Source organism: Entelurus aequoreus, linkage group LG05 (genome assembly GCF_033978785.1).
Source record: "Entelurus aequoreus isolate RoL-2023_Sb linkage group LG05, RoL_Eaeq_v1.1, whole genome shotgun sequence".
NCBI lineage: Eukaryota > Metazoa > Chordata > Actinopteri > Syngnathiformes > Syngnathidae > Entelurus > Entelurus aequoreus.
In genome coordinates, this window is record NC_084735.1 from 26,208,238 (window position 1) to 26,220,593 (window position 12,356).

The following is a 12,356-nucleotide window of genomic DNA, read 5'->3' on the forward strand; positions in this document are numbered from 1 at the left end:
CCTTCTTTATCGAACAAAGGTATTCATCAGTCATTATATCTCGTAGTCCACCCGGACCACAGTCTTGGGTTCGTGCCTTAAAGGCACTGCCTTTAACGTCCTCTACGCGCTGTCATCACGTCCGCTTTTCATCCATTCTAACAACGTGCCGGCCCAGTCACAAGATATGTGCGGCTTCTGTACGCACACACACGTGAATGCAACGCATACTTGATCAACAGCGATACAGGTTACACTGAGGGTGACCGTTTAAACAACTTTAACACTGTTAGAAATATACGCCACACTGTGAATCCACGCCAAACAAGAATGACAAACACATTTCGGGAGAACATCCGCACCGTAACACAACATAAACACAACAGAACAAATACCCAGAACCCCCCGCCCCCCCCCACACACACACACACACACCTTGTAGCGTCCCGGAAGAGTTAGTGCTGCAAAGGGTTCTGGGTATTTGTTCTGTTTGTTTATGTTGTGTTACGGTGCGGATGTTCTCCCGAAATGTGTTTGTCATTCTTGTTTGGCGTGGATTCACAGTGTGGCGTATATTTCTAACAGTGTTAAAGTTGTTTATACGGCAACCCTCAGTGTAACCTGTATCGCTGTTGATCAAGTATGCGTTGCATCCACTTGTGTGTGCGTGCAGAAGCCGCACATATTATGGGACTGGGCCAGCACTCGGACTGGATGAAAAGCGGACGTGACGATTTTCGAGAGGGGCACTGAAATTTGGGAGTATCCCGGGAGGGTTGGCAAGTATGAGAATTAGCTGTGAATGCAGTGTTACCGCGGCACCGCCGCTGTATATAATCGGCGGGCCAGCTCTAGTGTTAATTTGATATTGCCTCAAGGGCCAAATGAAATTACACGGCGGGCCAAATTTGGCCCGCGGGCCAGAGTTTGACACCCATGCGCTAGAGAATAAGGAGTGCTTGAAACTCCGCATGTCAACATCTCCGTTCGGTGCCACACCAACAAAATGCCGAAGCAACTATTTCCAGATCAACACCGTAGGAAAAAAATAGTCAACAACAGAAGGAGATAACGTCTGCAGGAACCTACCACATAGTGAAGGACATACACTATTTGATTTCCTATTATGCAGCTCATTTTTATTTGACAGTTATTGAAATATCTTGTGTGACATCATGCACAAAAGTGCACTTTATTTGTTTTAAAATATTGTAGTGGCGTTCTGTACAAAAAGTGCACTTTAATTTAGTGTTGTTTTGATATGTCATCTTAGTGACATCATGCACAAAAGTGCACTCATAGCTTGTTTTAAAATGACTATGACAATTTTGCACTTTCTGTTTGGAAATGACATGAATGTTTGTGCCACTGCTTAATAACTGTTGAATAAATACAGTTTTGGTCAATTGACTTAGTTGTGATTTCCCTCTCTGCATGAAAGTTTAAAATGAGCATAAATTAATGCAGTATGAACAAGAATGTTTTAATGTAGACATATAGAATCATCATACTGCTGTGATTATATGCATCAAGTCTTCATTCAAGGCTAAGGCAAAATATCGAGATATATATCGTGTATCGTGACATGGCCTGAAAATATCGAGATATTAATAAAAGGCCATATCGCCTAGCCCTAATTCATATATAACTACTGTAAAACTGTTCCAGTTCTCAGGCCAGAGTGCGGACGACATGCGGAAGACCTACGCCGAGTTCTGCAGTCGCCACTTGAAGGCGGTCAAGTTGTACAAGTCGCTGATGGCCAGAGACAAGAGGTTCCAGTGCTTCATCCGGGTGAGACTACAGTACAAGAATCTAGACTGTGAGAGCCGAGACGTGATGGTTGATGGGTCCGTCCTTCTGTGGGCAGCGTGTGAGTCGAGGACCGTGGCTGCGCTGCCATGGTGTCCAAGAATGCATGTTGTTGGTGACTCAGCGCATCTCCAAATATCCCGTCCTTATTCAGCGTATTTTGGACAACACCGTCGGTAAATTGCCAGGCTTGTTGTTAAAATGACTAATTACCGGACCTGGGCAGTGTGAGAATGTTTGTCTTCTCTTGCAGACGATGAGGAAGAAGCGTCGTCTATTGCGCACGCTCTGTCCATGGTCCGAGATCTCCTCAATTCAATAGATCAACAGGTATTTATTTTTTGTCATGTGATTACATGTTTGTATTAAAGGTGGTGGCTCAAACTCTTTCTTTCTGGGTCACTTCCTGTGTGGCAGATGGAGGAAATGGAGAAGTCGCAGCGGATGCAGGAGATCCACGCCAAGCTGGACCAGCGGGCCGAGGCCAGGGTGAGGGACGGCGGACTTTTCAGGCCCGCCGAGTTGCTTCGCCGTAGACTCGTCCATGAAGGGATGCTGTTTTGGAAAACACCAGGATCCAGACTCAAAGGTGAATAAATAACTCCACCAGGGGGCGCTTTATATATTGCTTGGAGGTAACGTTGTGTTTGTGTGAAGACGTGCAGGTCCTCCTGATGACAGACATCCTGGTGTTTCTGCAGGAGAAAGACCAGAGGTACATCTTTCCATGCCTGGTAGGTGATATACACACAGAAGCACACATTTATCGATGCAGCAAAAGTAATCGGCGATAATAATTGTGCAAAAATAACAAACTGTAGATCCGGGGTCTTCAACAATCAGGTAGACTTTAGCAGTTTCCTCGGAAAAAGCAACAGGTTGCGTAACTCGATTGTGAGGTTTATTGAATTACGAGCGCCGATTTGGATATCAAATAAAAGGTACCCTATTTTTCGGACTATAAGTGGCAGTTTTTTTCATAGTTTGGCCGGGGGTGCGACTTATACTCAGGAGCGACTTATACTCAGGAGCGACTTATGTGTGAAATTATCAAATAATATTATTTAGCTCATTCACGTAAGAGACTAGACGTATAAGATTTCATGGGATTTAGCGATTAGGAGTGACAGATTGTTTGGTAAACGTATAGCATGTTCTATATGTTATAGTTATTTGAATGACTCTTACTATAATATGTTGCGTTAACATACCAGGCACGTTCTCAGTTGGTTATTTATGCCTCATATAACGTACACTTATTTATCAAATACATTTCCCCAAAAAATGCGACTTATACTCCAGTGCGACTTATATATGTTTTTTTCCTTCTTTATTATGCATTTTCAGCCGGTGCGATTTATATTCCGGAGCGACTTCTAGTCCGAAAAATACGGTACTTTCTTGTATAAAAAGTGATTTTTATACACTTACACACATATGTAAAGGTCAAAATATTAATTTAAAAAATCCTTATTTTGAGATGAAATGTCGAAATTATAAAAAAAATATTAAATTAAAAGTAGAAATTATGAGATAAAAAATAAAAAAGTATCAGATAAAGAATCGAAATAATCAGATAAAAAGTCATAATTATTTGATAAAAAGTCTAAATTGAGATTCACAGTCACAATTATGAAATAAAAAGTGAAAAATATGAGATATAAAGTCGAAATAATTAGATAAAAAGTAATAAATATTTGATTAAAAATCTACATCATGAGGTAAAAAAATCGTCATTACCATGACTTGAAATAATTATAATAATGATATAAAAAGTCAAAATTATCAGATAACAAGTCAAAATGATCAGATAAAAAGTCAACATTAAAAGATAAAAGGTCAAAATAATAAGATAAAGTGTTGAAATTTTGAGAAAAAAATCATGCTAATGAGATAACATTTTATTACAAATTGAAAAGTTGAAATTATGAGAAAAAAAGTCGAAATTGTAAGGTAAAAATTAAAAAAATAAGAGATATTAAGTCAAAATAATTGAATATATAGTCATAAATATTTTATAAAATGTCGACATTACAAAATAAAAAGTCGAAACTATGACAAAAAAAGTTGTAATTTTAAAATAAAAAGTAAAAAATATGAGATAAAAGGTCAAAATTAGAGATGTCCGATAATATCGGCCGGCCGATATTGTCGGCCGATAAATGCTTAAAAATGTTATATCGGAAATTATCGGTATCGTTTTTTTTTTTTATCGGTATCATTTTTTTAAATTTTTTTTCAATGAAATCAACATAAAAAACCCAAGATACACTTACAATTAGTGCACCAACCCAAAAAACCTCCCTCCCCCATTTACACTCATTCACACAAAAGGGTTGTTTCCTTCTGTTATTAATATTGTGGTTCCTACATTATATATCAATATATATCAATACAGTCTGCAAGGGATACAGTCCGTAAGCACACATGATTGTGCGTGCTGCTGGTCCACTAATAGTACTAACCTTTAACAGTTAATTTGACTAATTTTCATTAATTACTAGTTTCTATGTAACTGATTTTATATTGTTTTACTTTCTTTTTTATTCAAGAAAATGCTTTTAATTTATTTATCTTATTTTATTTTATTAATTTTTTTAAAAAAGGACCTTATCTTCACCGTACCTGGTTGTCCAAATTAGGCATAATAATGTGTTAATTCCACAACTGTGTATATCAGTATCGGTGTCGGTTGATATCGGTATCGGTAATTAAAGAGTTGGACAATATCGGAATATCGGATATCGGCAAAAAGCCATTATCGGACATCCCTAGTCAAAATAATAAGATAAAGTGTTGAAATTTTGAGAAAAAAATCATGCTAATGAGATAACATTTTATTACAAATTGAAAAGTTGAAATTATGAGAAAAAAAGTCGAAATTATAAGGTAAAAAAAAAAAAAAGAGATATTAAATCCAAATAATTGAATATATAGTCATCAATATTTTATAAAATGTCGACATTACAAAATAAAAAGTCGAAACTATGACAAAAATAGTTGTAATTATGAGATAAAAAGTCAAAAATATGAGATAAAAAGTCAAAATTATGAGATAAAAAGTCAAAATTATGGGATAAAAAGTCAAAATAATTACATATAATGTCATAAATATTTGGGGCAGCACGGTGGAACAGGTTTTAAGTGTTGGTGCCTCACAATAAGAAGGTCTCGGGTTCAATCCCCGGGCTTGGGGTCTTTCTGTGTGTTTTCATGTTCTCCCCGTGACTGCGTGGGTTCCCTCTAAGTCAGGGGTCTCAAACTCAATTTACCTGGGGGGCCACTGGATGCAGAAACGGGGTGAGGCTGTGCCGCAAGAAAAGATTTCCTAAAAAAAATCTAACATGCACTTTTTAATGAATTCACCTTCTTTGAATGGCTATCCCGCCCTAGCAACATACTTGCCAACCCTCCCGATTTTTCCGGGAGACTCCCGAATTTCAGTACCCCTCCCGACAATCTCCCAGGGCAACCATTGTCCCGAATTTGTCCCGATTTTCACCCGGACAACAATATTAAGGACGTGCCGTGATAGCACTGCCTTTAACATCCTCTACAACCTGTCGTCGCGTCCGCTTGTTCACCATACATTCAGCGTGCCAGCCCAGTCACATGTTGTATGAGGCTTCTGCAGACACACGTAAGCGACTGCAAGACATACTTGATCAACAGCCACACAGGTCACACTGAGGGTAGCCGTATAAACAACTTTATCACTGTTACAAATATGCGCCACACTGTGAACCCGCACCAAACAAGAATGACAAACACATTTCGGGAGAACGTCCGCACCGTAAGACAACATAAACACAACAGAACAAATACCCAGAACACCTTGCAGACTACAATATACACCCGCCCACCTCAACCGACGCACGGAGGAGGGGGGGGGGAGTGTTGGGGGGGGCGGGGTTTGGTGATAGCGGGGGTGTATATTGTAGCCCAGAAGAGTTAGGGCTGCGTGGGATTCTGGGTATTTGTTCTGTTGTGTTTATGTTGTGTTACGGTGCGGATGTTCTCCCGAAATTTGTTTGTCATTCTTGTTTGGTGTGGCTTCACAGTGTGGCGCATATTTGTAACAGTGTTAAACTTGTTTATACGGTCACCCTCAGTGTGACCTGTGTGGCTCTTGATCAAGTATGTCTTGCAGTCACTTACGTGTGTACAGAAGCCAAATACAACATGTGACTGGGCTGGCACGCTGTTTGTACAGGTTGTAGAGGGCGCTAAAGGCAGTGCCATCACAGCACACCCTTAATATTGTTGTCCGGGTGAAAATCGGCAGACATTCAGGAGAATGGTTGCCCTGAAATTCAGGACTGTCACGGAAAAATCGGGAGGGTTGGCAAGTATGACGCTGTCAAGCGGCATTTATATAAAACTCGCGGGCCGCATTAACATTAAATTTTCATATTAAGGTGCGGGCCGCAAAATAACGTCTCGCGGGCCGCAATTGGCCCGCGGGGCGCGTGTCTGAGACCCCTGATCTAAGTACTCCAGCTTCCCCCCACCTCCAAAGACATGCACCTGGGGATAGGTTGATTGGCAACACTAAATTGGCCCTAGTGTGTGAATGTGAGTGTGAATGTTGTCTGTCTATCTGTGTTGGCCCTTTGATGAGCTGGCGACTTGTCCAGGGTGTACCCCGCCTTGGGATAGGGCCCCCGAGAGGGACAAACGGTAGAAAATGGATGGATAATTATTTTTTTTTAAAAGTCAAAATTATGGGCTGAAAAGTCATAATCGATAGATGGATAGATAGTACTTTATTGATTCCGGGGTTTGGTGATAGCGGGGGTGTATATTGTAGCCCAGAAGAGTTAGGGCTGCGTGGGATTCTGGGTATTTGTTCTGTTGTGTTTATGTTGTGTTACGGTGCGGATGTTCTCCCCGAAATTTGTTTGTCATTCTTGTTTGGTGTGGCTTCACAGTGTGGCGCATATTTGTAACAGTGTTAAACTTGTTTATACGGTCACCCTCAGTGTGACCTGTGTGGCTCTTGATCAAGTATGTCTTGCAGTCACTTACGTGTGTACAGAAGCCAAATACAACATGTGACTGGGCTGGCACGCTGTTTGTACAGGTTGTAGAGGGCGCTAAAGGCAGTGCCATCACAGCACACCCTTAATATTGTTGTCCGGGTGAAAATCGGCAGACATTCAGGAGAATGGTTGCCCTGAAATTCAGGACTGTCACGGAAAAATCGGGAGGGTTGGCAAGTATGACGCTGTCAAGCGCCATTTATATAAAACTTGGCACCTTCTTGTAAATATGCTAAGGTCTCTGATATCAGCATGATTATGTTACCATGCTAACGTTTATGCTAGCTTTTTAACTAGTTTTGTGAGTTTAAACGTAAAAATTATGGTTTTTGACACTCTGTGCTGTCAAGCAAGTATTTGGATACTCTCCACCATCTTGTTACTATGCCATCGTCTCTATGTTAGCATGGCAACGTTAGCATGCAAATGTTTTATGCTAGTTTTTTTTGCTAATTTTGTATGTTTAAACCTAAAAATCATGGATTTGGATACTTGACGCCATCTTAGACGTATGCCAACTTCGACCCCGGTTAGAGGTTCAGGGCACAGAAAGCAGGCCCATCAAAATTTTCTAGTTGGTATTCTTACATAGACTGACCATACGTCCTCTTTTCCCCGGACATGTCCTCTTTTGCGGGGCTGTCAGGGCGGAGTTTCTTAAATGCCTCAAATGTCCCGCCTTTTGAGTTAGCGTTGCGTGTATTTTCAATGTACGTTCAGGGTTAAGAAGGGGTTGAAAACAAAACAAATTGTGAAGGTGTGCGCACGCAGCAGCATTCGTGAGGGAGGGGCAGAGACAGAGAGAGCGAGAGAGTTAGGATAAACGCTCATGCGTCGCCAGGCTCTGCTTTTTATCCATAGATTTATCACATTTAATTTTTTATTATCTATAGCAGGGGTGTCAAAAGTGGGCCCCGGAGGCCATTTGTGGCCCACAGCTAATGTTTTAAAGGCCCACGTCACATTCTAAAAATACTATTGAAATAAACAAATACATAACAAAAGTGAAATAAAAAATCTTAAAGGTGAAATGTAATTTAGGAAAAGTTGCAATGTTGACTAATAAAACAAATCTGTTTTTTTTTCTTTCAAACTGTCATTGCTCAAAACATAATATTGAATCAAAATCAATGTTATTATGAATTATTGACCTATCCAAGGTTCCGATTACTTCACATCAAATATTCCACTTTGAAAAATATTTTTGGTGGAAGATTTTGCATATTTTGTGTGTTTGCCATAAAAAAACATAGTTTTGTTTGACAAAAAAGGGCGGAAAACAAACAAACAAAAAAACAACATAAAAAAAACTATAACATTTTGAAATGAGGGATAGATCTGAAGTCGATGTAGACTCCAGAGATTTAAGCGTTAAATATAAAATGTATGTATTCCCTGGCACACCATTATCATCATTTCATGACCCAAGCAAAACACTTTTTACACTTTTATACTGAAATAAATACACCTACAACTTATTCAATAAAAACATAGAAAAAAACTACCAGCAGCGGTAAAGTTTAGATCCATGAAGGAAAGAAGAAAGTGAATGAATGTTTATAACTGAATACATATGTATACAAATTTGTTTTCTTTTTTTCTTTTTTTTTTAATGAATTAAGTAACGTTTATGACAACCTTTTTCCAAAACACAAAATAGAATGTGAGATATAACAGGATAATGCATACGATTATAATTTTTTTTCAAAACGCTTGCAAAAAAGTGGGACCCCAAAAATTTACTGTGGGACCCCATTTTGAAAATTCCTAGCGCCAACACTGCTGTCAACAGAGGAGAAAAAATGCTTTATTTAAATAAATATATTATTTATAAAGCAAGTTCGAGTATCATTGGCAAAGTTTTACCTTGTCCCGGCCTTGGCACGCATATATGTGTCCTCTTTTTGGGATTTCAGAATATGGTCAGCCTATCTTACACCGCCGTCCTGTGTTTTTGCCTGATTGTAATTGTGATAAAGAATTGAATTATTCAGTGACAATTCCAAGTGTCAGCATCAGCATTAGTATGACTAACTCGACCCTCGTGCAAGTACCTCAGCAGATCCCTTGGAGATTGCAGACCCCCAGTTGAAGACCTCTGACAGATCATGTTAAGCAACAAACTGTACCATACAACTTGTTTTACCCACCTTCTGACACCACCTCCAGGACAAGCCTCCCGTGCTTTCCCTGCAGAACCTCATCGTGAGGGACATAGCCAACCAAGAGCGAGGCATGTTCCTCATTAGCGATTCGTCCCCTCCGGAGATGTACGAGGTCCACGCTACCTCCAAAGACAACAAGAACCTGTGGATACGGCAAATCCAGCGCACTGTCAGCAAGTGGGGGAATAGAGCACAACACAAGATGTTTTTACCCTCACTTTGTTCATTTATACTTATTTATGTGATGGTGGTGGTCAGGTGTCCGTCTCGGGAGGAGTTCCCGCTTATAGAGACCGAGCACAAGGCCCATCTGAGGAGACTGAAAGGTTAGACAAAAAAATAACCACAAAAATGTGTTGATTTTGACTGCTTGGTTGATGGGCCCCAATGGCAGCTGACCTCCATCAGAAGGACCGGGAGATGTTGGAGCTCCTGCAGGAGAGGGTGACTCTCTTCTGCGAGCTGGCCCAGGTGACAAGTTACCAGGAGGACCTAGAGCCCCCCATCACGCGGTACTTGTTCCGTGCAGACACACCGCAGGCCCCGCGGGCAGAGAAGTTTCTCCTGGATTCCACGGCCGAAGGTAATGTTTTTCCACACAAGATGGAGAATTCCCATCACTAGCGATGGTGCAAATTAATCTCTGTCTTCATAGTGGACCGACTAAGCGAGCTTCTACTGGGTTCCAGCGTGGACGTCCCTCTGCTGTGCCATCACAACCACCATGAACTGACGGAAACCAGTGAGTTTTTACACACTTCCAGGACCAGAAAACTCAGTGAGCATTTTTCTCTCTGCAGGTGAGCAGGATTTTGTTGTCAATGGAGCGCATGAGTTCCCTGCTGCAAGGGTGAGTGCTCACAATCTACAACAACAGTGTCAAACTCAAGGCCCGGGAGCCAGATTTAGCCCGCCACATTATTTTCTATGGCCCGCGAAAGCCTCGAAATAGAAATGTACGGTACTAGTATAGTATCGCAGTACTAATGAATCAAAAACGGTACTATACTCTGTTTGAAAAGTACCGGTTCGCCATATTTTTTTTTTGTTACGGGCATGACGGCGCGTCGTCGTCACGTCGTGACATTGCTGTTTTTACGAGCAGAGGAGCATGTTCGGTAGCGCACAATCACAGAGTACTTACAAGCAGACACAGTGTTTAGACAGAAAAGGGAGAATGGACGTATTTTGGCTTAAAAACAAAAGATAAAAGTGAAGCTATAACACTGAAACGCCCTCAGGAAGAGGTGCTTTAAAACATGGCTAGCGAGCTACCGGCTAATGTCCATCTGCAATTGGCAGCGTTTTAGCTTCTTCTACAGAAAATCACTAATCCTCGCCTAAATGGCGACAAATAAAGTATGTTTCATTCAAGTATCATCCCTGCAGGACGAGGAATAGCTAAACATGCTTCACTACACACCGTAGGAGGATACAATAGCTCACTGGCGTCACAATGTAAACAAATGCCGTGGGTGGATCTACACCTGACATCCACTGTAATGATACCAAGTACAGGAGCGTATCTAGTTGATACTACTATGATTACATCAATATTTTTTATCGTCACAAAATCTTATTTCTTTTTTTTTTTAAATTCATATTATATTCATAAACTCAGAAAATATGTCCCTGGACACATGAGAACTTAAATTATGACCAATGTATGACCCTGTAACTACTTGGTATCGGATTCTACCTAAATTTGTGGTATCATCCAAAACTAATGTAAAGTATGCAAACAACAGAAGAATAAGTGATTATTACATTTTAACAGAAGTGTAGATAGAACATGTTGAAACAGAAAATAACCAGATAGTAACAGTAAATGAACAAGTAGATTAATAATCAAATATTACTGCTTGTCCCTCGTAATTTTGACAAAATAATAGAATAGAAATGACACAATATGTAACTGCATACATCAGCAGACAAATTAGGAGCCTTTGTTTGTTTACTTACTACTAAAAGACAAGTTGTCTTGTATGTTCCCTATTTTATTTAAGCACAAAATTACAATAAGATACATATGTTTAATGTACCCTAAGATTTTTTGTTTAAAAAAAGCCAATAATGCCATTTTGTGTGGTCCCCTTTAGTTAGAAAAGTATCGAAATACATTTTGGTACCGGTACCAAAATATTGGTATCGAGACAACCCTACCTCAAAGTAACATGCGTTAATAACATACTTTATCTTTTCTTACTATATCTAGTCATTCTTTGCATTTTGACAGAAAATAATATACATGTATTGCATGAAATTGCATTCTTTATATTTTAAACGTTATTATACATTCTACTTTTTCTTAAAATAATAATAACAATTTAAATATTTCAGAAAAAGTTGTTCATCAAGTTTTTGCATTTACAGTATTATGCTGAAAAAACTAAAAACTATACATTCTACCTTAAAAACTGTGGTATCGATTTTGCATTTACAGTAATATTTAGTAAAAACAACCATATATGTTTCAGTTAAAAAAAAACGTTGGTACCGTTTTTGCATTTACAGTAACATTCTGTAAAACAACCATAGATTTTGCTGTAAAAAAACCATTGGTACAGTTTTTGCATTTACAGTGACATAAGGTAAAAACAAAAACTATACATTTTACATTAAACTCCGGTACCGATTTTGCATTTACAGTAATATTCTGTAAAAACAACCATAGATTTTGCTGTAAAAAAAACCCCAATGGTAACGTTTTTACATTTACAGTAATATTCTGTAAAACAACCATATATTTTGCTGTAAAAAAACAGTGGTACCTTTTTTGCATTTTTACATGCTGTAAAAACAAAAACTATAAATATTTCCATAAAAAACCTTTAGTACCGATTTTGCATTTACAGTAATATTCTGTAAAACAACCATACATTTTGCTGTAAAAAAAACAGTGGTACCGTTTTTACATTTACTGTTACGGTTCAAGGGGAAGAAGACGGAACAGAATGCAGGGACGTAGTTTAGCTCTATTTATTATATATACAATATTATGAAGTGTGAAAAACTAATCGAAATGTGTGTGGTGTGAGACTATCCGTAGTGATTAGATGTTGAGTGTTACCGGTAGTGTTGAGCGAGGTGCGGAAGTCCAAGGGGGCAAGATAAGTTCGGAGGTTTGTGAGCATGCGTGAGGTCAAGGGCAGGAGCGAGGCGTCAAAGTCCGTGTCCAGGCGGGAGGTCGAGATCCAAGAGGCAGCCAGGGAACCAGAGGGAATACGGGGAGACGAGACACACAGCTTGTGACGCGGGAATGGAGGAGTGCTGCTCGATGACGACAAGGGACACGAGACAAATGAACACGGAGGGGGAGAAACACACAGAGAGCGAAAGTGTGCATAGAGCTAGAGTT

At 39.6% G+C, this 12,356-nt stretch overlaps 1 protein-coding gene across 2 annotated transcripts in view; it reads left to right on the forward strand.

Moving 5' to 3' along the window:
• Positions 1-12,356, forward strand: part of arhgef1a (Rho guanine nucleotide exchange factor (GEF) 1a) — a 57,551-nt gene that overhangs the window by 35,969 nt on the left and 9,226 nt on the right. For both annotated transcript variants that reach the window (XM_062047520.1, XM_062047522.1), the window contains exons 9-18: positions 1,648-1,773; positions 1,850-1,967; positions 2,045-2,121; positions 2,209-2,380; positions 2,449-2,525; positions 9,003-9,175; positions 9,257-9,324; positions 9,393-9,581; positions 9,654-9,740; positions 9,799-9,848. In XM_062047520.1, coding sequence (XP_061903504.1) covers positions 1,648-1,773; positions 1,850-1,967; positions 2,045-2,121; positions 2,209-2,380; positions 2,449-2,525; positions 9,003-9,175; positions 9,257-9,324; positions 9,393-9,581; positions 9,654-9,740; positions 9,799-9,848 — 1,137 coding nt within the window. The remainder of the gene's footprint in view (positions 1-1,647; positions 1,774-1,849; positions 1,968-2,044; positions 2,122-2,208; positions 2,381-2,448; positions 2,526-9,002; positions 9,176-9,256; positions 9,325-9,392; positions 9,582-9,653; positions 9,741-9,798; positions 9,849-12,356) is intronic.